Source organism: Anas acuta, chromosome 8, assembly GCF_963932015.1.
Source record: "Anas acuta chromosome 8, bAnaAcu1.1, whole genome shotgun sequence".
NCBI classification, from domain to species: Eukaryota; Metazoa; Chordata; class Aves; order Anseriformes; family Anatidae; genus Anas; species Anas acuta.
The window spans coordinates 21,486,955-21,511,056 of record NC_088986.1 but is presented as its reverse complement, the minus strand read 5'-3'; the positions used below and the strand labels follow the sequence as shown (position 1 = coordinate 21,511,056).

Sequence of the window (24,102 nt, the reverse complement as noted above, 5' to 3'; positions counted from 1 at the left end):
GTGGGTTTTTTTTGCACAGATGCCTCATCCTAAAGCTTTCTGCCTTTTTCCATCAGTGCCTGCTCTCCCTCCCCGTGTCCCCCCCCAGGGTCCCACCCCACGGACACTCAGGTGGCATAGTTACCCCAAAGCATTCCTGCCGGAGATCCCGAGCCACCGAACAGCATGAACAGAGGGGAAAAAAAAGAGACGAGAGAGAGAAAGAAGGTAAGGAAAGCATCGTGGGAGCTGCATGGGGATGACCGCAGCCCTCTTGGGCAGCTCAGCTCATCTCCGGCGGTGCAGGAGAAGGCTGCCCAGAAGAGGAGGTGCAGGGGAGGTGGCAAGAGCCAGGCACTGACCACTGCTCAGCCTCTCCACCTGCTGCAAACCCACAAACATAGGTCTTACAGCCTGGCAGCTCCGCAAAGCCGCCCGCTAATGCCTCCTCCGAGGGTGCCACGGGAGGCAAAAGCCGGCGGGGTCTTTAGTTACGGCTCTGGTTATTCCAGCTAATTTAATTCCAGCTCTTTGGAGATTTATGGCAGCGTATCAGGCTTTTTATTTAGGCTGCACTCGGGCTGATGCATTAAGCTCTCCGTGCTGAGAGCAGCCGACGAGAGGCAGGCACAGGCAGCCTCTCGCTTGTGATGCACAGGCTCTGAGCGGGCAAACTACAGCATCATCCAGAGATGTGGATGGACACGAGCTCATTTTTTATTTCAAGGTGGCACTGATGGCCAGGGGGTGACGGTGGCACCACGGGAGGGTGGTGGTGGCACCACGAGCCAGCTCGCAGACCTCCTGCTGCAGCCACAGCTGCTGTGGGGAAACCCAGCCGCAGAGGGGGCAGAAAATACGATTCAACACCAAAGCACCCCATATAATTTTCTGCCAGCCAGTGCTGGAGCTGCCCACGAGCTGCTCTCACCACCTAACAGCATCAGCCACCCCGCGGGCATCGCTATGCCTGCCGACGAGGAGATGGGCACCTGGGGAGACATCGGTTCTCCCCGTACCGAAGAGCTTAGCGAGGCAGAAGGAGAGGAGAGGAATTCAAACAGCCCTGTGAGAGTTTTTCTCCCCAGACCATGAACCAGGCAGGTCGGGACAGTTGTTGCCGCAGACTCCCCGTGGCTCTGGGGGTGGCAGCATGTCACTCCTGGGCCCTGGTGGCAGATGCAGGCATTCTTATAAATGCTTCGCAATTCAAAACCCATCGGAAACCGCTGCGCTGCCTTTGTTCCCCTCACCCCCGAATTTATGAGATCATCTCCTCCAGCAGGAGCCACCGGGGGACACGGGGGAGAGGGACAATGGGGCAGGTTTATGTGTGTTTGCTGCAAACATCCGTGGAGATGCACAGGCCCCTCGAGACTTCAGCTGCCTCAAATCAGAGGGGACCTCTCCATCCCTTGGGAGGGCGGCTGGGGACAGGAAAATGCCACGATGCTGCCCACCAGGCACTGAGTGTTACAGCGAGGAGGAGCTCAGAGCAGGACGCATCCCATCCCTGGACTCAGCACCAGAGCCCAAATACCTGGCGAGGATGCTTAGCAGGTGAAGAAAACTCCACTTTTGCCACCCATTCCCTTATTGTTAACAGCCCCTTTCAGGTCAGTTTCCACCACCAACCTCTTCCCAGCATCTCCACTGCTTTCCCTCCCTCGCTCCTTGCCTCCTCGCTCACTGGTATTAGACAAGCAGGGAGCAAGGAGCTTCTGAGGCTACCCAAGTTTTGGCTACCAGGGGTACAGCCGGGCTTTGCACACTGCTGTGAGGAGCCGTTCCCAAAGCAGAGCACGGAGAAATCCCCCCCAAACCCATCAGGGTCCTGTAGCCACGCCACGTGGCCGCATCCTCCCGCCCCAGCCGAGGCAGAGACCAAAAGATGACGGCCACTTACGCCAAGGCGAAAGCCACCAGCGCTCCCACCACCACGATGAAGTCCAGGATGTTCCAGAGGTCTCGGAAGTAGGAGCCGTCCTGCAGGATCAAGCCCTGGTCGATCATCTGGGAGAGGAAGAAGAGCAGGCAGGAGATCACCAACTCGGCCATCGAGCGCCCAGCCAAGCTGGGCCACCCCCCTGCAGCAAGGATGCTGTGGGACCTGCTGCCACCAGCACAGCCTTATCTTACCTTGATAACCATCTCGAAGGTGAACACCCCGGTGAAAACGTAGTCAAAATACCTCAGGACCTGCGGAGAGAGGGCAGGGGTGCTGCCAAGGGAGGAAGCAGTCCCTGGGCACATCGCTATCTCCCCATTTAAGCTGGACAAAGCCCTGCTCCAGACCCCTGGGCCCTACATCCTCGTGTCTGAACGTGCTCCCCCCATGAGGCTTCAGTCCTATGTGGCCCTGACCACTGCAATATTTTCTTGAAGGCCAAGGGGGATTTGTCCATTGGAGTTGCTCAGCTTTCCCTTTTTTTCTGCCCCCTCCAACCTGCCCATCTTTGAGATGCTGCCGAAGGCACTAGCCGTCCCTATGGCCATGTGTGCCACTCCAGCTCAGTTTTACCTCTCACTGCCAAACCCCAAACACACCTTTTTCACACCAAACCCATGTCCTCCTTGCCTCCTTGCTCCTACCCTCTCCCCCCAGCCCAGCCACAGCACCTCGGAGCCCACCAGCAGCCCATCCCCAAACATCACCGCGACACCACCCCGATTTTGGAAGCGCACAGCGGGCATCCCTCTCGTTTGGGGATCCCAGGGGGCTTGCAGTCACCTTGTTACGGTCGGAGTTGGTGAGGACGGGATCCTCGGCCGCGAGGGCGATGCTGCTGGCGGCGATGACCAGGAGGATGCACATCTCGAAGTAGCGCAGGTTCACGATGTAGTGGCAGGCTCTGCGCACCCTGTGCCGAAACAGCGCCCAACCTGCTCGCCACCGGCATGCCCCGCGCACCCAAATCCCACCCCACGTCCCCCGCTAGTGACCTTATTGGTACAGGCTCCCAGGGCTGGGTCATAGCAAAGGGTGGCAGAAAAATGGAGGGGTGTGCAACTAGCATTGAATAAAATCCCAGCTAGCACCCAATGGTCAAGAGGAAGCGATGAGCAGAGCTGGCACAGGGGGAGAGCACGCTCGGGCAGGGGAAGGACACTGTTAACCAGGTTGTTGGGAGATATTTAGCCCCCTTCCCAAAGGTATCACCTCTTTTCCATGAATATGAGGTGTCTGTCCCCTCACAGCCCTCCCAAGCCAAAAACAAAGGCCAGAAATAAAAGAAATCTCACGGGTTCGTGGTGCTGAAGATGAACATGGAGCTGTGTGGCACCATTGCTTTGCCCGTCTCACTCTTCTCCTTCTTCCGCTTCTTCTTCTCCATCTCCTCCTCGTCCTCCTTGCTCTCTGCCTCCTTCAGGGGGCTGGCTTCCCCGTCGGTCTTGTTGCTAACTGCAGAAAAACGAGAGCCTTTGCCAGGTACGGGGCGAGGGGCAGCTTCTGCCTCCAGCCCTGCCCTGCTCCCTGCTGTGGGGACCCGGGGAGGAGAAGGCACCCGATGGCCAGGGATGGGAAAAGCCACGCAAGCAGCTCTCTGCTCCCCCGAAACTCCCCCCCAAGGCTCTCAGGAAAGAGAGAGGGGTCCTCACTCTGTACCACAGCGGACTCTTGGACATCAATCATGATGGCGGTGCTCTCGGTGGCCTTCTCGGTGTTGGCGGTGGCGGAGGAGAGGTCGGGCTCGCTGCGGCTGACGGTGCGGCTGGCCCCCAGCGCCGCTCCCCCCAGCAGGGCTTGCTCGCTGGTGTCCGGGCTGCTGCAGTCCTGCTCGCCCAGGCTGCCCTCCAGCCCCCGGGGGGGCTCGGGTGCCGCTGCCGGGGCGCTCCCATCCTCAGCAAGGACCCCGTTAGTCCTGCGGGAGGAAGGGAAGGAGAAAAAGGCGTATGATAAATGGAAAGTGATGACTCGAGGAGTTACGGAGGCTACAAGATTCCCTTCCCCAAGCTACAAACCTGGCGGGCTCCCCGCTCGCCTCCGGCTCGCCCTGGATCAGGTCCAGCGCCGCGGCAGCATCCCCGCGCCGGTCCCCGTCCTGTGCCCCCTCCGCGGGGCCGGCCTCCTCCAGCCCCATCTCCTGGCTGCCCGAGCGGCTCCCCAGGGCTGGATCCTTCCCCTCCATCCTGGCTTTTCGGTGCCGGCTGCGCCGCTGGCTCTGCCTCATCCGCGCCCTCTCCTCGATGCCACCTCCTGCCCCTTCCTCGCCCGGCTCGCAGTTCCCGTGGCACGCTTTTTGGTGCCACAGCTCCTTGTCTCGCCTGGCCCGGGGCGATGGGCTCCTCCTGTCCTCCCCGCCGCCCGCCTTGCTCCCCGGGGCCGGCTGCTCGGGGCCCTCGGCCGGCGGCCGCTCGCCCTTGCCGCCCTGCTCCTCGTCGCACTTCTCCAAGGCGATGCCGTCGCCCGGTTTCTTGCGTCGGAAGATGCTGGCGTGGGGGTTGATGAGGGGGGGCTCGTCCTTGTTGATGCCCTCCTGGCTGGACATCTGCATGTGCCGGCGCAGCTGGCTGGTGCGCTGCTCCCACACCGACATGTGGTGCCGCCGGCGCCGCTCCCGCCTGCAGCGGGGACAGCCGGGGAGCGGGGTCAGTGCCGCCAGCCCCCCGCCAGCGTTGGCATTTCACCCCACAGCACCCCAGCTGCATGCACCCACAGCCCCGGTGACGAGACATGGGGGTGCACATGGAGACATAAACACCTGCCTGGTCACCGAGGGTCAGTCCCCTTTAGCCTTTCAGCGTCCCCCTGGTGCTGGCAGGGGTTGGAAATCGGGCTGAAGCTGGACCCCTGCCCCTCCGAAAGACCTCTGCCCCATCCCAGCCAGGTGGTGACCACCGTCCCCTTGCTTGCTTGGGAACACCACTTAAAATGTGGCCAAAGTCCTCCTGCTGCAGCCAGGATGCCGGCACTGGGGATGTTTTTTCTCCTCCAGCTCCTTGGAGCCAGGCTCCTTTTTGGAGCATCGCTGCCCTAATGATGGCTGGGCTTGGGTGGCAGTGCTGATGATGGGGATGGAGAGTAAAAAGGGAAAATGCGCTAGGTACAAGGCTGGCCTGCTCACTGAGAGGTGCCCCTCTCTGCCCTCCGATGGGACATCTGCAGTGGGACACCCCTGGACACACAGCCCCTTTCCCTGCCTGTGCTCAGTGTGCAGCCAGCACGTCCCACGGGGAGCCCGTGTGCGAGGATCTGGGACTAAAGCTGTTGGCTTCCCCCCCATCCGGGGGTCCTCTGTGCTCCTGCGGGTGTGCTCTGGGGGAGCTGCGCCTCCTGGGGCTGTAAACGGATCCTTTCCACCGCCATAAACACGAACACAGACACCCCGGCGAGGACAGACGTTCCCTTCCCGACACACGGAGACACGCACGTGCACACACGTACACTGCTCACCCACGGAGCACACGCCGGTACACACCCACGGGTACACCGACACGCACACACACACTGCGGGGAGGCTCGGCACGCACAGAGCCACGAGCGCACGCAGGGACACGGGTGCAGGGCAGCGCCCCGAGGCACCCACAGGAGGGGCAGGGGCTGCCCAAAAAAAAAAACACAGGGGGCCACAGAGGACACGCGACCCACGTACAGGTGGCTGCTGCGCGGCTCCCACATCGACATGTGGTGTCTCCTGCGCCTGTCTCTTCTGGGGAGGAAAAAACAGACCCGTTCAATCCCCAGCACCCCTCCTGTGCCGGCCCAATTTGCACACCCCGCCAGGGCTCACACACCGCTGGGTGAAGGGATGCACGCAGCGGTGCTCACCCCGGGGCTGCGGATCTGCTCTGGGGAGCAAGAGGGATGTGGCCAAGCGAGCTACCTCGCCAGCCACTCAGAAATCCTGGTCCTCAGGGATTTAGCAGCTCTTTCCAGTGCAGAAGGAAGAGCTGTTCACTCCTACCCAGCTCCATGCGGTGCTTTGGCAGAAGAGGTGATGCGCCGGGCTGTCCCCGAGCTGCTCAGAGCACCACCACCCATTTCCACAACCATGCGTGCTGCCCTGAGACCACGGAACGGGATACGAAGCTCATATATGCAAATCTGCATGTGATTTACATTTTCTGCTTTCTGCAAACGCCGCATGTGCGCTGTGAGCAAATACACCCCGACTGCATGCGACCGAGCCCACGTGTGCGCGCAGAGCTCACGCGCGCGAGTCGAGACGCTCCCTGCTGCTTTCCTGCAGGGCACCCGCAGCCCCAGCACCCCCCCGCTGGTGACTGCCACCATCACGGCTAGGTGCGAAGGGACAGCCCGGTGCCACGCTCAGGGTGCACGCCCGCTGCCTGCCACCGTCCCCGCAGCAAGTGGCCGCGCGGCACCGCTGCGTCGCGGCACCCGCGTGCGTCCATCTGGCCACCCACTCGCCCAGCAGCCCGAGCCATCTGCACCACGGGCGCCCGTGCGCACACGCCGTGCTCCAATCTGCACCGCGGCCACCCACGGCAGCCTGGCCACGTGGGAGCACTCCTCCCGACGGCAACCGGACCTCTCCGCCGGCACAAATGTGTGCGCCGAACCTTCCCGCGCCGGGGACCCACCGAAGCCGTCTGCGTGCACCCGAACCCAAACCGATCCTGGAAAACATCACCCTCAGGGCATCACATCCCTCTCCCCTGCCACTGGAACTAGCGACCCTGAGGAGGGGGAGGAACTAGAAAAAAGAGCTGCAAATATCACTGTCTCCCATTTCAATGCCACAGGAACAACAACAAATTAAGATAAAAAAAATAATCTGCTTTCCTAGCCAGCTGGATGTGACAACGGCAGGAAGACCAGCAAGGATGCGCGGGCAAATCCTTCAGTGCCCTAATATATTCCATCTCCTGCCTCTTCCTCTTGTATCTCTCCCTTCTCCAGCCCCTTCTGCAGCCTAAATCCCTTTATTTCCTCACTTTATCCAACGTGTTCACACTGGCAGCCAGAGCCAATGCCCATGAGCTGGTCACAACACGCAAAGTCTGCCATCTCTCCCATAAGCCCCCCAAATCCTGCTTGCAAGGAAGAGAGGGAGATTTCTCTCTTATTAGGAATCTCTCTTCACCTCCAGTCAGGTCTTACAGGTACTCGTGCCACCCCAAAGCCAGCAGGGTGGGGGACCATCGCATCCCATCCCTGGGAAGCTGAGGAGCTCAGGCAGCTCCCCAAAATCTGATCTGAACCTCGCTGCTTCCTCCATCCCCACGGGTTGGAGCTCGCCTGGGTTTCTCTCGGCAAATTTGCAAAGAGACGCAGCCGTGTGTGAGCTTGGCTTGGTTTCAAAGCATAATGAAACCTAAAATTCCCTGGGAAGGGATTCTATAAAAAAAATAAAAAAATAAATCCTTCCAGCCGTACCGAAGTGTACTGTTTTGGGAAACAAATCAAAACGCCTCGTTCCAATGTTGACTTAGAAAGTTTTATGTGATTTAGACCATATGACAGGGCAAAATAAAAGAAAAATAAGGTGTCTAGGAAGGAAAAACAGAACTTTCTGCTGCTGCAACGCAGAGGCAGGGCTCCTCAACAACAGAGTGTCAAGGGTTTCATGTGGGTTTGGGTTTTTGCCTTCCCCAAATGAAATTCCCTTACCATGAAATGCGATTTTTGCAAGCCTGCTCCATCCCGTGTAACCGCATTACAGCCGGGGAAGGAGCCGGGGGGGTCAGACTTTGGCACTGCTGGGACCCCCAGCTCCCACCCGCTGCTCTCCCCCTGCCCCACCACGAAGAAACGCTGCACAGGAGCGACCACCACCCATCTCCTCCTCCTCATCAGCCTCTTCCCTCACCCTTAGCAGCAACCTCACCTATCAAGGCTTTGTGTTTTGGGGCAGGAGGCCTCTCTGGGGAGATTTCTGCTGTATGCAGGAGGCGAGGGAGCATGGGGCAGCCCCAGGACCTGCTTTGGTGGCCTGGTGTCTGCCCCACGGAGGGCGCACGTCCATCTCCTCCCGTCCCCCTCTGCACCCCCGGGGAGGGGAAGGGGGCTCAAGGAGCTGTGGGGTCACTCACTCGATAGCTGGCATGTTGGGGGCGGACATGGGGCTGACTTCCTTGGCTTTCTGAAGGGCGTGCTTCTGGTTAAAGGCCTCTTCTTCCTCCTGCTCATCCTGTGGAGGAAACGGAGGGGTTGCTTACGGGGAGGCCGGTGTTTTGGGGGAACGTGCGCCCATCGGAGGCGGTGGGGTGACCTTTGGTGCCAAGAGAAAGGCACAGAGACAGCCTTCATTTGTCTCACACTGAGGGGATGCAATTTCCCCATCACACTGGATCTCACTGAAGGCGTTAGTGCTACCTGGAGAAGTGAACCCAGCCAAAACGACCCCGGATGGCATAGACCAGCACAGCTTCTCCTCCACAGCCACAGGGTGGAGTGGGGCAGAGAACGGGAAGCCAGGGACCCACAAACAACCCCGGCACGGACCATACAGCTTTAACGAGCTTGGCCACATCTCCAGAGCAAAAAAAAAAATAAAGTCCTTGGGAATCATCTTAGCTCATTCAGCCTCTCCAAGAACCTCATCACCTCCAACTGGTGCTACTGGCACGCCATAGGGGCTCACCCAGACCTCTTCCCTTGAGCCACAGCCCCCAGCACGTGGGGGGACAGGGGGATGGGAGCCCCCTGGATTCTCCTGTCCCGTTCTGTTTGCTGGGAACAGGTCGGATTTACCCATGGGGGCCACCCAGTGAGCCCGCAGGAGCTGAGGAACAGGCACAGGCTGTGCAAAAAAATGAGCAGTGTGGGATTGCTGGGCTCATTCAAAGAACAGCAATGACCCCTGCAGCTCTTGCCTGCTTTACCCAAAGGGCGCCCCAACATTTCAGCCTTCCCCAAATATTCCCCAGCGCGGTCTTAAAAGCAGCCAAGCCCAGCAAGCTTCTTGAGCACCACCCTAAATCACATCCTAAATCACCCCCACTGCCCTGCGAGCTCCCACGAGCAAGGAGAAGCAGCTGGGACGTACCTTGGTGAGCTCCTGAGCGTTGGCCAGGTTGTCCACCGCGATGGCCAAGAAGACGTTCAGCAGAGTATCTGCAGGCAGCTAAGGATGCACAAGCCTCGTGGTAAGGACATGGGCGTCTGCAGCCACCCCGGGAGGGTGGCCCTGGGGGCTCCTCGCCAGCTCGGGGACAAACTCCTCGCCCATCCCATCCATCCTGCCCGCAGCACATCTCCAGGCAGCTCCTCCTCTGCGCCCGGGGTGTCCAGGGCTGCCCCACGCGTGGTGGGACCCCCTCAACGGGGAGAGGAGGAAGGGGCAGAGGGTTGGGAGGGGTGGGTGTCCCCGGGGAGGGAGATGAGGCGGGGTTGCCCTGCTACAAGCACAGCAGCCAGGCGGATACAGTTTCCGAACAGGGTGAGGACGATGAAGTAGATGGAGGACCACATGCCCGAGCGAACGCCTCCCTGCGAGCGGATGCCGTTGTACATCACCTCGTTCCAGTCCTCGCCCGTCAGGATCTGCACGAGAGCAAGCCAGCAGGTCGGTCACCGGCCACCCTCGTCACCCTGACACCCTCTTGTCACCCGGTCACCCTCCACCCACTCCAACAGCACACACAGGGCAGCCTTGAGGGAGAAGCTACGGGGCTTTGCTGAGGATTTGGGTCTCCTCGGAAGGGTTTGGAAACTCCTCCACCTTGGAAGTGTTAATAATAATGGAGAAGAGAGGCAGGTGCTCAGTTTTGTGGTAGGAAAGGGAGCGAGGGAGTTATGTCCTAGCAGCTGGACCCGTTTGGTTTCAAAAGCCCCATCCAGCAGTGAGCAGATGCCCCAAGGCCATCGGGTGGTGTCCCCCTGCAGCCCGGCTCCTACCTGGAACACCGTCATGATGGCTGCGGGGAAAGTGTCGAAATTGGCTGATGGTGTCCCGTCGATGAAGTTAAACCTGGAACCACGAGGACAAGAACAGGCTGGGGTAAGGGGCAGCGAGCCACGGCTCTGCGCCATCAGCTCGTTGGTGCTTCCGAGGCCTCCCCCTGCTCCAAGGAAGGTCGTTCCCAAAATGTGCCCCAGCCAGAAGGACCCCCCATCCCCGAGCACATCCCAGGCAGGGCTTTTGGTGCAGGAGAGGTACCAGCAGCAGGCTGAGAGCAAGGCTGCAGACTTCCTACATGCCCTTTCCCCAGGCTCGCTGCGACCTACCTGCCTCCAAACAGCTGCATGCCCAGCAGGGCGAAGACCACGATGAAGAGGAAAAGGAGGAAGAGCAGGCTGATAATAGACTTCATGGAGCTCATCAGCGAGACCACCAAATTCCTCAAGGATGCCCAGTACCTAGAAAAGAGACGTGGCTGGAGCACCTGCAGCAGTGCCAGCAGGAGAGCAGTGACTGGATCTGGGGGTGGCTGGCACCTACTTGGTTATTTTAAATATTCGTAGGAGACGAAGGGCTCGTAGGACACTGATCCCAAAGGAGGTTCCCGGTCTGAAGATGGCCCAAACCACTTCAAAGATGCTGCCCACCGTGACCTGAGAAGCAGACGTGGCCGTGAGTCAAAGATGAGCTCAGGAGGGGAAATCTTCCCGTGCCCCATCCCCGTGGCCACGTACCCCGCAGTCAAAGCAGTTGAAGGAAGAATGGAAGTACAGGCGTGGCCCCATGCCATACATCTTCAAGGACATCTCCAGGAGGAAGAGCCCAAGGAACAGGAACTCTGCATAGTCTGGAAGAGAAAACCCAGATGTTCTACCCTTGGGACACGGAGCATCGAGGAGCACCCACGTGGCACACGGCAGAGGTGGGACACGCCGAGGAGCACGCTGCTTCCCCCAGCTCTCGGGCCAGAGGATGGGGTTGGGAAGCAAGCCTGCCAAGAGCTAATCTGCGAACAACAGGGCACCAACCCCACAAATTAATCTTCGGGGTAGGTACACTGGTGCCCCAGTGGTTAGAGAAGGCCAGAGAGGGCTGGCACAGAGCAGAGCAGCTCCTCAGTGTTACATGGTGGCGGTTGGGGTGTCCGCAACGACGTTAACCACATGGCACTGTAGGGGAACATTAGCAAGCTGGACGTAAATCATTGCACGGCTGGAACTTGGCCAGGGTAACCAAGCCAAGCAGCCATGAGCCAGGGAGAAGCTTCTCAAGCTATTTCACCAACATTAGCGGGCCAGAGCCTGGCTCTTCCCCTTGCCCAAAAGCCGCGTCTCACCACGACCAGCTGCCATCCCACCCCGTGCCCTGCTGGGATCCCGGCAGGCCTGAGCGTGCCAATGCAGATTTGGGCAGGCCTGCTGCTTGACAGGGACGTTTTCAAGGTGAAGAAGAGTAAACATGGATGGGAAAGCAGCAGCATCCCTCCTGCAGCAGCTCAGAAGCAACACTTGGCTGCCGGGGGTTGAGCACAGCGCAGCGTGCCAGGTTGGATGTGGATGTACTGAGCACCACCGCTCACGATTTTGGGATAAATCCACCTGAATCCTGCAATCTGCCTGAGAAAACCATCAGACCCAAAGGGCACGAGGCCAGGAACACTTCTCCACGTTTCCCTGTGGGGCCAAGACTGCTACCAGTGGCCAGGGTGTGTTGGAGATGAAAGGCTACCCCCGGTGCAGGAGGTTTTGCCATCCCACGCACGCTCTGCCCCCGGCACGAAGGACTCACAGAGGAAGTGTGTGAGCCAGGCGGGCTGGTTGTGATGCACGATGGCCACGCAGGCGGTGTTGAGGGCTACCAGGCTCAGGACGATCCAGTAGAAGACCTGGGATTTCACCATGTGGCGGACGGAGATGCGCAGGAGGCGCTCCTTGTGCCGCAGGTAGGAGGCACCGTCCACCCTGGCGCCTTTCAGGCCCGAGCGGCTCAAGGGGTTCCCTGAGGGGGAAAAAAGGAGAAGATACCAAGGTGAGAGGACGAACTGAGTGACCCAGCCCCACAGGAGCCAGGTCGGGGGGGAAAAAATCTTGGAGCAGCACCGACCCAGGGTGGGATGGAGAGGTCTTCTCTGCGCCAGCCTCCGCTCGCCCACCGAGGCGATGTCGACGCAGTGCTCGTCGCTGGAGTCGCGGTTCATGGTGTCCGTCCGGTTCCTTTTGATGGTGGCTCGCCTGAGCACTGGCAGGGGGAGAGGAAGGGGTGCTGGAGCTGCGGTGGCACGGCTCTGCCAGCAACACACTCATGGCTCTGCACCCCAGTGCTTGGCTGACCCGGGTCTGGCGGTGGGATGTGCCCCCTGGCACGTCTGCAGACCTCCCTCCACCCACGGAGGAGGGTTTCAGCCTCCCTTTGTGGCCAGCCACCAGGAAGGGCTTGGCTCCTCTTACCTTCTAAGGCTGAGGTCCCAGAATTTTTGTTCTCTTCGGCCAGCATGACTTCCTCTACGCAAAACACACAGTTCAGCATCAGGAGACAAGACACCAAAGGCGGAGCACACCACACGTCACTGCCCGGTACCTAAGCACTTTGCCCAGCCCAGAGGTGGGCGCTACAGGTTGCAAACTCTCATCAAGCACTGGGGCAGTGTCCTAAAGCAAATTCTTTGGGGTGGCAAGGGGCAGCTACCGCACATTGTATCAGAAAGAGAAATTACTTCTGATCAGCCTGGCTTCTGTAACCAGCCTCCATAAATAAGCTGAGTGTTGTAGACAAAAAGTCTCTTTTCTGAGTCATGCTCTTGGAGGAGACCCCTCTCCGTATCCTCTATGTCTCTGCAGGGCTCCTCACCTTCTGCTAACTCCTCGGAGGAACAAAACATCTGCCCTCTACTCACTCACAAGCTGATTTTATTCATGGATTCATGAGGATAAAGAAAAGAAAGAAAAAAAAGAAGAAAAAAAAAAAAGCTGGGGCTTTATCTGAGTCTTGTGGATGCCAGGAAAGCTGGGTCCCAGGGGCAGCCAGTGGCACGACAGAAAAGGGAGCTGACTACAGTGCATGAGGCAGAGCTGAAGGTGAGCAGTGCTACCCTTGTTTAGAGGAATGATAGGAACCTGAGAGCCATCACCTCTCCAGGGGAAGAAAAACAAAAATAGAAATAAGGTTAAAAGGTGGAAAACCACTGGCACCGCTCACTGCTCTGCTTCCCCACTGCCCACCTCTGCGTGAGGCTCCAGCGAGCACCAGCAGACGGGGACGTGTCGCGCAGCAAGGCTCACAGCCGCGAGGGCTCAGCTGCCTCTCCTGGTGGCACTACGTGCCTCACGCCCCAAATATTACATTTCTGTGCCACAAAACGTGAGGTTTCATCAGCTGCTGGGGATGTCCTTGCTCACAGCCTGGCTGGAGAGCCACTGGAGCATCACTCCTGCTGGGGCTGAGCCCGTCCGTGCGCCCAAGGTCACCACGAGAGCACCCAGACAGCCCTGGGGTTACGCTGGGTGATGTCCAGAGATCCGTCCCCATCTCAGCCACCCTCAGCGCCACCACCCCCGAGGTCCCCAGCCTTTACCCGCTTTGTCTATCCAGGCCCTGTAGCCGTTGAGCTCCCGCTCGATCTGCTGCTGGCGCCGCAGCTTCATGAAGGCTCGGCGGTTCTCCACGCGCTCGCGCTCTTTGGCAAACTCCCTGGGACAGGGCAGAGGGGGAGGTGAGAGCACAACCAGGGGGGTTCTCCTGCCCCACGGATATCCCATCCCCTCCGCCTCGCCACCCTGCAGCCCCCAGGTTGGGCACTGCCACCTCCTGTGGGGCTTTGTCCCCTGCTTCGCCTCGTGTCCAGCTGTCCCCAAACACCTGGGGCATCGCTCGCACACCCCAAACACCTGGGGCATCTCCACCCACACCTTCCACCTCTACTGCTGGACACGTCGACACACAAAAAATGTCCCCCCCTGCAAAAAGACATCCCCCAGCACACCCTTTCTCGCACAAGCATCACCAGGATGGGCCCTGCACCAAGCACCCCCGCCCCACCATGCCCAGATGAGCAGCAGATGGGGAAGAACAAACAGCTCCGCTCCCGTTCGAGGCGAGCATCTCTCTCCCCAGAGAGCAGCAGCAGCAACCTCCAGCCTCCAAATACTCAAAAGCAGCGAAAGAATCGGTCTGTCTGCTGCAGAGGGAGTTCAAGTGCATTACCCCAGCTGAGCTATTACACCCTTAATGCTGTGTGGGCTTTTGCATGTGCGCGCGCGTGTTTGTGTGAAAAGCCCTGAATGTTCCCTGCATCTCTTGTTTAAGATCCCCAGACAATTCGAGCATTTTTAATTCCACCCCAGGAAGGTGAAGTTTCCTGCCGCTCCGGCATTAAGCATCAAATGCCTCTCCCCCTCCAGCTCCGGCTTTCAGACTGAAATGAGACTTTCTTCCTAGGGCAGGGAAGGGGGAAGAGAACAAAAGGGGAGGAAGAGAAAAAAGCAGCCTGAGCGGAGGGAAGGAGGGCGGGGGGGAGAGCGAGGAGGAGACCTCCCACAGCCGGCGGGGAAAGGCGCTCGCCGGTTTGGGCACGGCATGTGCAAAACGCTCCTCGCCTGGCGCGGAGGAAAGGCAGGATGATTTTGGCTTCATCCCCCACGCCGCTTTCTGCACAGCAGCGAACTCGAGGTGCCAAGAAGCGGGGAGCTGCCATTCGCAGCCAGAGCCAACGGGGACGCTGCCTTTGTCCCTCGGTGTCCTTTGTCCCTTGGGTGTCCTTTGTCCCTCGGAGCTGGGGGGTGCCAGAAACGGGCACCAACGCTTCCCCGTGTCCAAGTGCTTGCTCGTGCAGCCCTAGCCTGCAAGAAGCTGGTGCCACGCACACAAACCCAGGGACACCGCGGTCCCTTCTGCTGCAGCAGCGTCTCCGAGGGAGCCGCTTCCCACACTGCTGCTCCCTAATGGAGCCTAATTGCTTTTGTCCATTAGGAGGAGGAAGGGGGGCAGAGAGGAGGAATAAGAAGAAGAAGGAGAAAAAAAATAAAGTTAAATTCAAGTTAATGAATTATTACATCTCAGAGAGACACGTTACCGAGCGGGGCAGCAGCGGGGGCTGGTGACATCTGAGAGTGGGTAGGCGATGCTGACAGATCAAGGATTGCTCAGAGCCAATTTGCAGCAGCGGGTAGAGATAGCGCTGCGGTGCGAGCACGGGGCCGGCCGCGCTGACTGGCAGCCGCCTGGGAACACTCCAGGCACGGGGCTGGCCCCCCGGGAGGATGCTGCTCCCCAAGGTGTGCGGGTCATGGCTCAGGGGACGGCACCGCTCGGCTCTGCAAGGGGCTCCGGGGGGGCAATTTGAGCAGGGCATCCCTCCCCAGGCCAGGGGGGCTCTCCAAATCTGTAAAGGCAGGGTGAAAGCGTGCACAGAGAGCCTGATGTAGGGGTTTCAGCCTCCAGCCTCCTCTCTTTCCTCCATGGAAAAGCCTGTGCTGAGCACGGGGATGTGTTGGACCTGGCGTGGTTGCAGCTGTACCCTTTGGAAAGCCAAAAGTGGGCACTGAGGGATGGAGGTGGCGGGGGGAGCTTGGCAAGCAGGGTGCCATCATCCTCCTGCAGGCGAGGAACCATCCAGACACCGTGCCCAGCCTTCCGTGGCGATGGGAGCAGATGGTTCGCTCCTCCCGGGGAGGAAAATTCCCGTTTAGAGCCCTGGCATTCCCCTGACGCAGGGCGAGAGCATCCTGGTGGGAGACCCCGGGGGCACGGCCACGCTCAGCACCCTCCTGCCCCAGGCTCCTGCGCCCTCACGGTGGTACTGCTTCAGCATCACTGCTCTGCAGGGCCCAGATCCAGTCTTAATAGAAGAAAACATGTGAAAGTGCCCCATTTTTGGGAAATAAATAAATAAATAAGGGGAAGAAAAAAAATATCATGGGTGCTGCAGCCCACTTGTATCCTTCCAGGAGCTTCTCTGAGCGCAGAGAGGGGATACAGCACTGGTCACACCAACACTGTGCTTTCCATGCTTTGAAACAAGCCGACCATCTTCAAAGCCATCTATTCATCACCTTTCACTGCCTTTAAACACACCTCCAACAAACCTGCTACCAAAAGGGTCTTGAAATGACCTGAGGCAGCAGGAAGGATGGGGTGGGGAGAGGAGAGGTACTGGCTAACGTCTGGAGAGGAGGCAGCAGCAGCATGCTGCTGTGGAAAAGCCAGCTGTGGTGGGCTGTACGACAAGGAGAACCATCTGTACGGCATCAGGTAACACTTCTGCTCTGCTCGGCACCAGCAAGGTCTCAGCACACGGCTCCTGTCCAGTTTCAAGCACCACGATTTGAGGAAAAACACCCTCGGAATCTCCAGAGGAGAAGTCACAACTCCCAGCACCACAGGGCTCCTCCTATAAGCTGGTCCCTCAAAGGGATGCGGGCTGTTGTGGCTCCACGTCAGGCCCAAAATCAGTGGGGACACAGCCACCACCGGCTGGTTATTTTACGGGACACCTCACTTTTCCCAAGGAGCGACGCTGTTACGGGCACTGCTGCTGGCGGGCAATGGGAGGAGAGAGCAGGCAGCCTGGAGATCTCTCGGGCCTGGGCTTTGGGCAGCTTTGAAAATAAATTCCAAAAATTCAAATAACCGGGGGACGAGCCAGAGTGGAGACAAGACAGAATGGAGACACTGGGATGGCACAGAGACATTGAACCACTGGGGCCAGCAGCACAGCCCCTCCATCCAAGCCAGCTGGGTTTTCCAGCTTCAGGTTTCCTTTTGAGGTACAGGCTGCAGTCTTTGGATCTAAACCCAAAAAACCCACGGATCCCCACGGCTGGAGTTGTTCCTAACCTCCCAGCTACGGCAGCAGCATCTCAGTGCAGCCCCCGCTGCGTTCGAGGTGCTCAGAGCAGTGAGAAACATGGGAGAGGCTCACGCTGCGCCTGCTGGTGGGGAAGGCAGCCCACTGAGCGCGTTAAATACCTCCCCTCTTCTCCCCAGCAACTTCTTGTCTGCACTTGGCTCCAGCCAACGAGCTCTCATCCATCCCAGAGCAAGCTCCACCATCGTTTGGGATCGGGGCCAGGCATCTGTGTCACTGCGAAGTCCCTTGAGGATGTCTCTGGTGGAGCAGGTGCCCTGCACTTCACGGGGCCACCAGCCCCGGGCGGCTCAGCACCTCTGCGCACGCACCGCGCTCGCTCTCTGGGAGCAAGCAGCACTCCGTGACCCGAGAGAAAAGAGCAACCGAGAGCTTGCAGAGCTCGTTGTTTCCAAACAGAGGAAAACAAGTCAAAGAGGGCAAATAGCACATGGAAAAAGGGAGCCAGCCGCCGAGTGGCAGCTCCAACGTTTGTCCCGAGGTGACAGCGCGGGGCTTCGCAGCTCCGTCCCCCCTGCTCGGAGGGGGTGGCATCGAAGGCAGCATAGCAGGGTCAGCCCTTGCTGCCAGGAGCGTCTGGCAGCCCAATGAGAGCAGCAGAGGTGGAAGCTCGAGGCTTTGTTCTGCTGCAGGCAGGGCAGCACTGGTGCAGGCAGCGCTGCTTCGAGCGCCCCGGGCTCTGCCAGCAATCGCTGCCCCCGGCTCACACTGCATCGCTCCTCCCATCCCCTCCCCGGATTTTGTCTCTGTAAACAGGGAGGGTTTTGTCCCCCCTTTGCACGTGACAGCAAACAGAAGGTGTGGGACCAGTGCTGCGAGTGAGCTGCAGCACAAAGCAGCCACCGATTTCCAGCGTCTCACGGCGCTAACTTCCCAGGAACTGCGGAGCGCGCTAATTGATGGCTTCCAAGCGAACACAATGGATCCAGAGCTAAGCATCGAGCGCGAAACCCACAACGCATCCGCTAGGTATGTCACTCTGCTGCTGTGAAACAAACAAACAGCCTCCTACGATGTGCAGAGAGCTGGCAACGCGAAGTGATTCATCCGGGGGATCCTGCCCAAGCCACCCAACACCGGCACCAAACACCCCCTTGTAACGTGGTGATGGTCACCGTGGGTCGGCACCTTTCCAAAGCCAGAATCACCCGGGTTGGGAAGGACCTTTGGGATCATTGGGTCCAGCCATCAACCTGACGCATCTACCAAGCCCAACTCCTACAGCTATTGCCAACCAGGACAACTGAAATTAAGGAAGACCTGGAGCAAAGCTCCAAAAACAACACATGAGCTTTCCACTGAGTGCTCTGTGAAGAGCATCAAACCCCAACCTGTCCCCCCCAGCCTACAGAGCAGATCCCCAGGAAGGCACCGAGCCCAGCAAACACACCGTGACTGGGACCTGCTAGCAAATAATCCCCGAGGAGAACCAACGGGGAGCGCCACGCATCCAACGCGCCGCTTTCCGGGCACACATGGTGGCATCCTGCTGTCACTGCCGACGTCCCCACCAGCTTTTCCGTGCTGTGGCAGTGTGTCTCCCTGCTTTCCCCTCCGCAAACCACCCACCTCCCAGGCGCTGATCCTCTCCTTCCCAGCGCCTGGCTTCGAAGCACCTGATCCAGCTCGAACACGGGGCCCGGGTTTTGCGCGGAGCCGTCAAAAAATTAAAAAAACCCAACCCTGCCTCCGTCGAAAACGTGCGCTCGTTCCTTCAACGCCCTTATTATTAATTGCTAAAACTTAATCTTATTCATCGTTTGTTATGCCTCAAAATTGGAGAGGAAAAAAATTCAAATTAAGCCAAGTGAAAAGATTTCAGAGATGGTACAGAAGGCTCCTGGAGGAGCTGAAGAATGCTCTCCGGAGACCGGGAGCGCAGCGCTAACCCAACCTGAAAGAAAGAAGATCTTAAGACAAAGAAATCTTGCCAAATTGATCCTTTAATTATAACATTAGTCGTTTCTTTCAAAGGCTTAGTGCAAGAGCTGGGGGTGGGGGGCAGAAAAGACTTAAAGGGAGAAAAGACTTAACATCACCAGGATGAGTGGAAGCAATTAGCAGGGTTTAAATTACTCTCTTGTTTGGTACAAGGCAGATGGATCTCATTTTTCCTGCCATCGTGCTCAGCTTCTTGCTCTGCCATCGGCTCCCAGAGGACCTCTGGTTGGCACTACCACAGAGCCTCCCTAGGTCGGTCCCCGTCCCCATCCATGCTGCAGACCACGAGGTGCCACCACACCGGGCCAGCATCACTGCTCCCACCAGGTCTCTGCAGCTTCCGAGTGCTGCCACGCTGGAGATGAAGCTCAAACACGTGGATCCAAATTGGTTTGCGTGGAAAACAACCGAAGGAAAATGAAAAAAAACTCTACAAATTTGCAGACCTCTGCAAATCTCCAGCACGGGGCAGCTTTTGCATCCCCCTGGCTTGAGGCTGAGCCCAACCCCAGGACACACAACCTGCTGTGAGCCTCATTCTTCCTGAGCTCCTGATCCGCAGCCTGCGACGAGGCAGAAAGCAGGGCATCTTGGCTGGTGCTCCATCCTCGCTCGCTCCAGCTCTTCTGCCAGGATTATTTCAGGAGCCGTGTAGCTTTAAAAGCTGAGCAGTCACATCTCCTTGGGCTCTATACCTGCAAAATGTTCTCAGAGCGGAATGGGGCCAATTTTTTTTCCTTTTTTTTTTTTTTTCTCCTCTCCTTTCTGCTTTCAGTTAGAATTAATTGATCCGTAATTGCACCCATAGAGGGGAAAAGTTAATAGACACAGTAATAAATGCCAAAGCCCCAGAAGAACTTGCTCTCCAAGCCCCTGCCTGGAGCGACTCCATCTCCTCTTAATAGCCTTGCATGCGATTCCAGCGCATGTGTGCGTATTTAGAGAGAGAACTGAGGAGCCTCGCTAGGATGGAAATCATTTCTTTTCCTCTCCCACATACATTGTGCTCGGGAGCAGATGGATCCAGGCTGTTTACATCACGGAGGTCATGCCTCAGCCTAACAGTTGGGGAACTGACTGTTGGGAGAGATGCGCATCGCAACCAGGAGATTGCTAAATCTGGGCTCCGGCGAACTTCTTCTGATGGTGGCACATTAAACAAATGTCCTCCTGCAGCCTCTTGGCACTTGGGACCTGCCTGGGGCGTCTGGTTGGTTCCTCGGTGAAAATAGTTGCGAGATGAAGCAAGAGGAGGAGGCTGGAAGAACCAAGGGGACCTTGTCAGTAGTCGGTGCAGGTTGCAGGTTTCTGCTCCTCGTCGTGGGTCACGCAGATGATTTTTTGGGGTTGGCCAACGCACAGCAGCATCGCTGTAACCCTGTCTCAGCCGAAGTCATGGTAAACGGGAGGGCAGAGGCCAGAGAAGAGACTCCTGCCTGCTTTTCCCCTACAATAGCAGATGGGACCGAGCGCGTGGGCCACCAGGACTCGCTGCCGAGCACAGCGCCCCGAGTTAGCAGAGCAACCGTGTTTTCAGCTGGCCACACACAGCCTTTTTTCCTTCCCCCAGAGCAGCGCTATTACACCAGGAAACATTTCTTTCCCATGGAGATGTTTCCATGGAGCTCGTCCCCAACATGACCTCCTCCTCCCCGCTCAGCCCAGCGCAGGGGGATGCGGCCGGACCCCGGCTGCAGGGCACGGTGATGGAGAGGTCACCTTGGCCTCCTGGAGCGGAGCCCGGAGCTCTCCTCCAGCACAACAGAAGGGTGAGACGCATTAAAAACAAAACCTCAGCAAGCAGAGCAAGGCAAGGAGCCCTTGCACACCTTCGCTCAAGGACGCACGGTGTGTGCATGCAGAAGCACCGAGCCTCACACCCCTCCACCAGCTCAGCAAGAGGACAGCCAGCCTGGCTGCCAAGGGGGTCCCGAACCCACAGAGGTGCTGGGGACACCACAGCCCCCTTGGTGGCCTTGCACCCATGGCAGAGCCCAGCTCGCCCAGCCCCGCGGGAGCTGAGCAGCCGTGCTTTTCCCTAGGTAGCTGGCACGCCACGAGAGCATCTCCATTGCCAATTAGGCCACCCGCCCACGCGCATCCTTCCCCAATACAAACCCTATCAGCGATAAACAAACAGTGGAAATGCCAGCCGGCGCCTGGGAAGAGCCCTAGACAACTGCATCCAATTTGGCAGGCACGGGAAGGGCTGCCCCATACGGTCCTGGTGGGGGCAAGCACCCAGGGGGGGCCAGGGCACAGCCGGGTGTCCCCGCGGCCACCCCGGACTTGGCATCTCCAAGCTGGACGTGGCATAAGGAACACAAAAGTCACCCAATGCTGCTTGGGGTTCATCATCCTCCACAAGGCAGTGTGTTACCTCGCTGCAGCCTGTCCCCACAGCCCCTGCACCTGGACCTGGGGAGTTGCAAGCCACCTGGAGATGCTGAAGCCCTGCCTGCCTCTCTAGAAGCATGCCCAAAACCACCACCACCACCCCTGAACGCACAGGGATATTTAAGACCATGATAGAGATGGCCAGGACCAGCTTCCACTTCGATACCCGCATCCCAAAATCACAAGCCATTAAGAAACAAGCACCAAGGAAATGTACTACATGGCTTTAAGCTCAAGGAGAAATGTGCTGCTCACAGCACCAGCCTGCACACACAGGGAAGTCTCTTTTTTCTCACTGAATGCTATCTCCGAACCCAAAAGAGCAGCTCGGAGTGCCCACAAGGCTATGTGAGGATGCTGCTCACACACCAGGAGCCCAGCACAAACCCTCACGGTGCCCCCTGCCCTCACCGCAGCCACCCCTCGCTCCCGACAGCCTCGCTCCCTCCCCGCTCTCTAACCCCTGCCAGAGCTGAGGATGCGCCAGCGCAACCTTGGTTCATCGTCATGGAGACGAGAAGCCTTTTTCTCTCCAAACCCAGCTTGATGGCTTGGATTAAAATCTCCATTCCTCTGGGGAGAGCACCGAGGTGCCCCAAGCCCATCCTGTGCACACCACGCACCAGCAGCTGGCAAATGCGCACCTCGCTGCAGACACATCCCGAGCTCGTACCCATTTCCATATTGCTCCCTCATGCCCTGTGCCCACCAGCAGCTTGCAGATTTGTGCCAACAACAACTCGCACATGACCAAAACCACAAGCTCATCTGGAAGGAGAACCAAAACAGAGAGAGCTGTGCCAGCCTTGGGGCACGGCCCGGAGGAGGACAGCATCTCGCTTACCCCGACAGCACTCCCAGGACAAGGTTGAGGACGAAGAAGGATCCAATGATGATGAGGGGGATGAAGTACAGCCAGTTCCAGGTGGCTCCTAAGGCATCATTGGTCTGGAGGGGAAAGAAAACACAGGTGTGAGGTTACACCCGAGGCAGAGGGTGGCATTTCTCCCCAAGACCAACCACACCACCCTCCTCCGGGCATTACAACCGTGACCCCAAACCTGATGGGCTCCTGCTGTCACCCTGCTGCGTTATCCCACCCCGGCCCCAGGGAGCAGGCTGCAGCTCCAGGCAATTATTCACCGGGGCTTTTAATAAGGCAGTGCCCCCCCGGTACCCTGCAGCCGCTCCCCGGCCCCATTTGTCCTCGGGCGCCAGGCAGCGCGCACATGACGCCGGGCTGGAGAGTGATGCGGCAGAACGTGACTGTCTGGGGGAGGTGGCATCAATCTTGTTGCGATGAAAGGCTCTTTCTCTTTTCTCTCTCCTTCTTCTCTCCCCCCCTCCCTCCCCTTCCCTTCCCCGTGCTAATTAAGCCCTCATCTTCGTCTGACTCATTGGCACTACGTCTCCCCGCCGGCCAGCGCAGGAGCCGAGCCCATCTCCTGGAAGGGAGGAGAAAGCCACCATGCTCGAGCCTTCCTCCAGTGACCAAAGTGTCCCCACCATGCCAGCACGGAGGATCCCAGCGCTTGACCAGCACACGGAGGGGGATGCTATGGGCAGAGACCCCGATGCTGCCTGCCAGCCCCTTCCCTGGGCACCCCAAACGGGTGCTTTGGCTTTGCCCCATCCCATCAGCACCTCTTTGGGGTCAGGGAAAGCACCCGTGGAGGCTCATCGCCCTCCTCCTGTGGCAGCAGGGGCACCACACATCTTCTCGAGGTCCTGCTCCACCACAAGCCCCATTCCTTGGGGCCAGAAGTGAGCACGAGGATTGGGAACGGTGTATGGGAATCTCAGGCAGCCAATGCTCACCACCACCCTCCAGAGACACCCAGACCTCCCCCTGAGTCCTGGCTCCAGCCCACTGCTCTCTAACAGCCCCGTTTTGAAGGCATCAGCCTTGAAGGCACCGTGCACCCTTTGGACCAAGGGGATTTCCCCCAAGATGCAAAATAGCTGAGTCTTTAACGGGTGAACATCTTCCCCCAGGGCTGGACACAGGGTGATTTCCCCAGGGTCACCAGCAGCACCCCGACACCACTGTGCTCTGCGGGCACAGCCAAAACTGGTGGCACTGGGGACCAGCGCTGCCCTGCTCCAATGGCCAGAATTTGTCTTTTTACTCCCCAAGGAGCTCGTGGCCTGAGGGGTTCAGCATTTCCTACTGCTTCTCCAGCCCATCGTGGCCACCTCTCCACCCCAAGGCTGAAGCCGGCCAGCCCGTGCATAACGCACTATTCCCACTGGAAGGCTCCTCGAGCCGATGCGATAATGCTTGCCCTAACTCTCAGCCTAAATTTATTTGTGGCCAGTTTATACCCATTTGTTCTCTTGCCAGCATCGGCCTTTGGCTTAAAGAGCTCTTCGTTTCCCATCCCGATGTGTTTATGGAGAGTGATCACGGCCATCCCCAGCCTCCGCCTTGCTAGATAAAGCAAGGTTCCCCCACTTTTCTCCTAAATCACTGCCTCTCCCTCCCTGATTTTCCTAGTAGCCCCTTCCCTGCTCCAGCCCATGGTCAATGTTCATCTTCCCAGGACACAGGAGACCTGACAGAGCCATCCCGATGGGTCCCAGGGCACCCCAGCACGATGCTGTGAGCCTTCAGCATCCTGATGGCAAACCTCTCCTCCTGCCCCTCCGCCTCCACCCTGGCACTTCCAACCACAGCGACCCAGGTTCTTAGGGGGTGTCTTCCCTCTCCTCCAGCACACACGTGGCTCATCCCCATGAAACCCCACCAGCAGGTCCCAAAGCCCCATCCAGCCCCCCCTCGGAGCTGCTCCCTTCCCACCAGCTCCTCTTCGTCACCTCTTTCCCATCGCAAAAGCCTTACTCTGACGAGCAGCTCTGCACGTTTCCTGCACTCAGAAAACCTGTCCTCTGCTGCCAGGTTAGCCCGGCGTGACCTACCTTTGGCAAACCCATGATTCATTTTCCTCTTTTGCCTCCAAAATCTGTTCCGAAATGGCATGCAATTGAGGTCAGGCTCGCAGCCTTATTCCTGCCTGCCTTACTTTTTCCTTCCTCCCCCCGCTTTTAAATATAGGCATCGCATTCGCTCTCCTCCAGTCAGCTGGTGCCTCCCCCAGCACGCCGGAGCTGTTA

At 58.5% G+C, this 24,102-nt stretch overlaps 1 protein-coding gene across 17 annotated transcripts in view; it reads right to left on the bottom strand.

Moving 5' to 3' along the window:
• The window catches only part of CACNA1E (calcium voltage-gated channel subunit alpha1 E), an 88,753-nt gene that overhangs the window by 21,726 nt on the left and 42,925 nt on the right, over positions 1-24,102 (bottom strand). For 7 of the 17 annotated variants that reach the window (XM_068690098.1, XM_068690096.1, XM_068690097.1 and 4 more), the window contains exons 9-28: positions 21,833-21,936; positions 13,360-13,475; positions 12,236-12,289; positions 11,892-12,050; positions 11,577-11,786; positions 10,523-10,635; positions 10,329-10,441; positions 10,115-10,246; positions 9,785-9,857; positions 9,313-9,430; positions 8,934-9,001; positions 7,978-8,075; positions 5,574-5,630; positions 3,943-4,542; positions 3,580-3,842; positions 3,223-3,382; positions 2,711-2,840; positions 2,119-2,178; positions 1,886-1,992; positions 125-136 (exon numbers count right to left, since the gene is read on the bottom strand). In XM_068690098.1, the coding sequence (XP_068546199.1) occupies positions 125-136; positions 1,886-1,992; positions 2,119-2,178; positions 2,711-2,840; positions 3,223-3,382; positions 3,580-3,842; positions 3,943-4,542; positions 5,574-5,630; positions 7,978-8,075; positions 8,934-9,001; positions 9,313-9,430; positions 9,785-9,857; positions 10,115-10,246; positions 10,329-10,441; positions 10,523-10,635; positions 11,577-11,786; positions 11,892-12,050; positions 12,236-12,289; positions 13,360-13,475; positions 21,833-21,936 (2,747 nt within the window). The remainder of the gene's footprint in view (positions 1-124; positions 137-1,885; positions 1,993-2,118; positions 2,179-2,710; positions 2,841-3,222; positions 3,383-3,579; positions 3,843-3,942; positions 4,543-5,573; positions 5,631-7,977; positions 8,076-8,933; positions 9,002-9,312; positions 9,431-9,784; positions 9,858-10,114; positions 10,247-10,328; positions 10,442-10,522; positions 10,636-11,576; positions 11,787-11,891; positions 12,051-12,235; positions 12,290-13,359; positions 13,476-21,832; positions 21,937-24,102) is intronic. The other 10 variants (XM_068690093.1, XM_068690101.1, XM_068690100.1 and 7 more) reach the window with 4 other exon arrangements.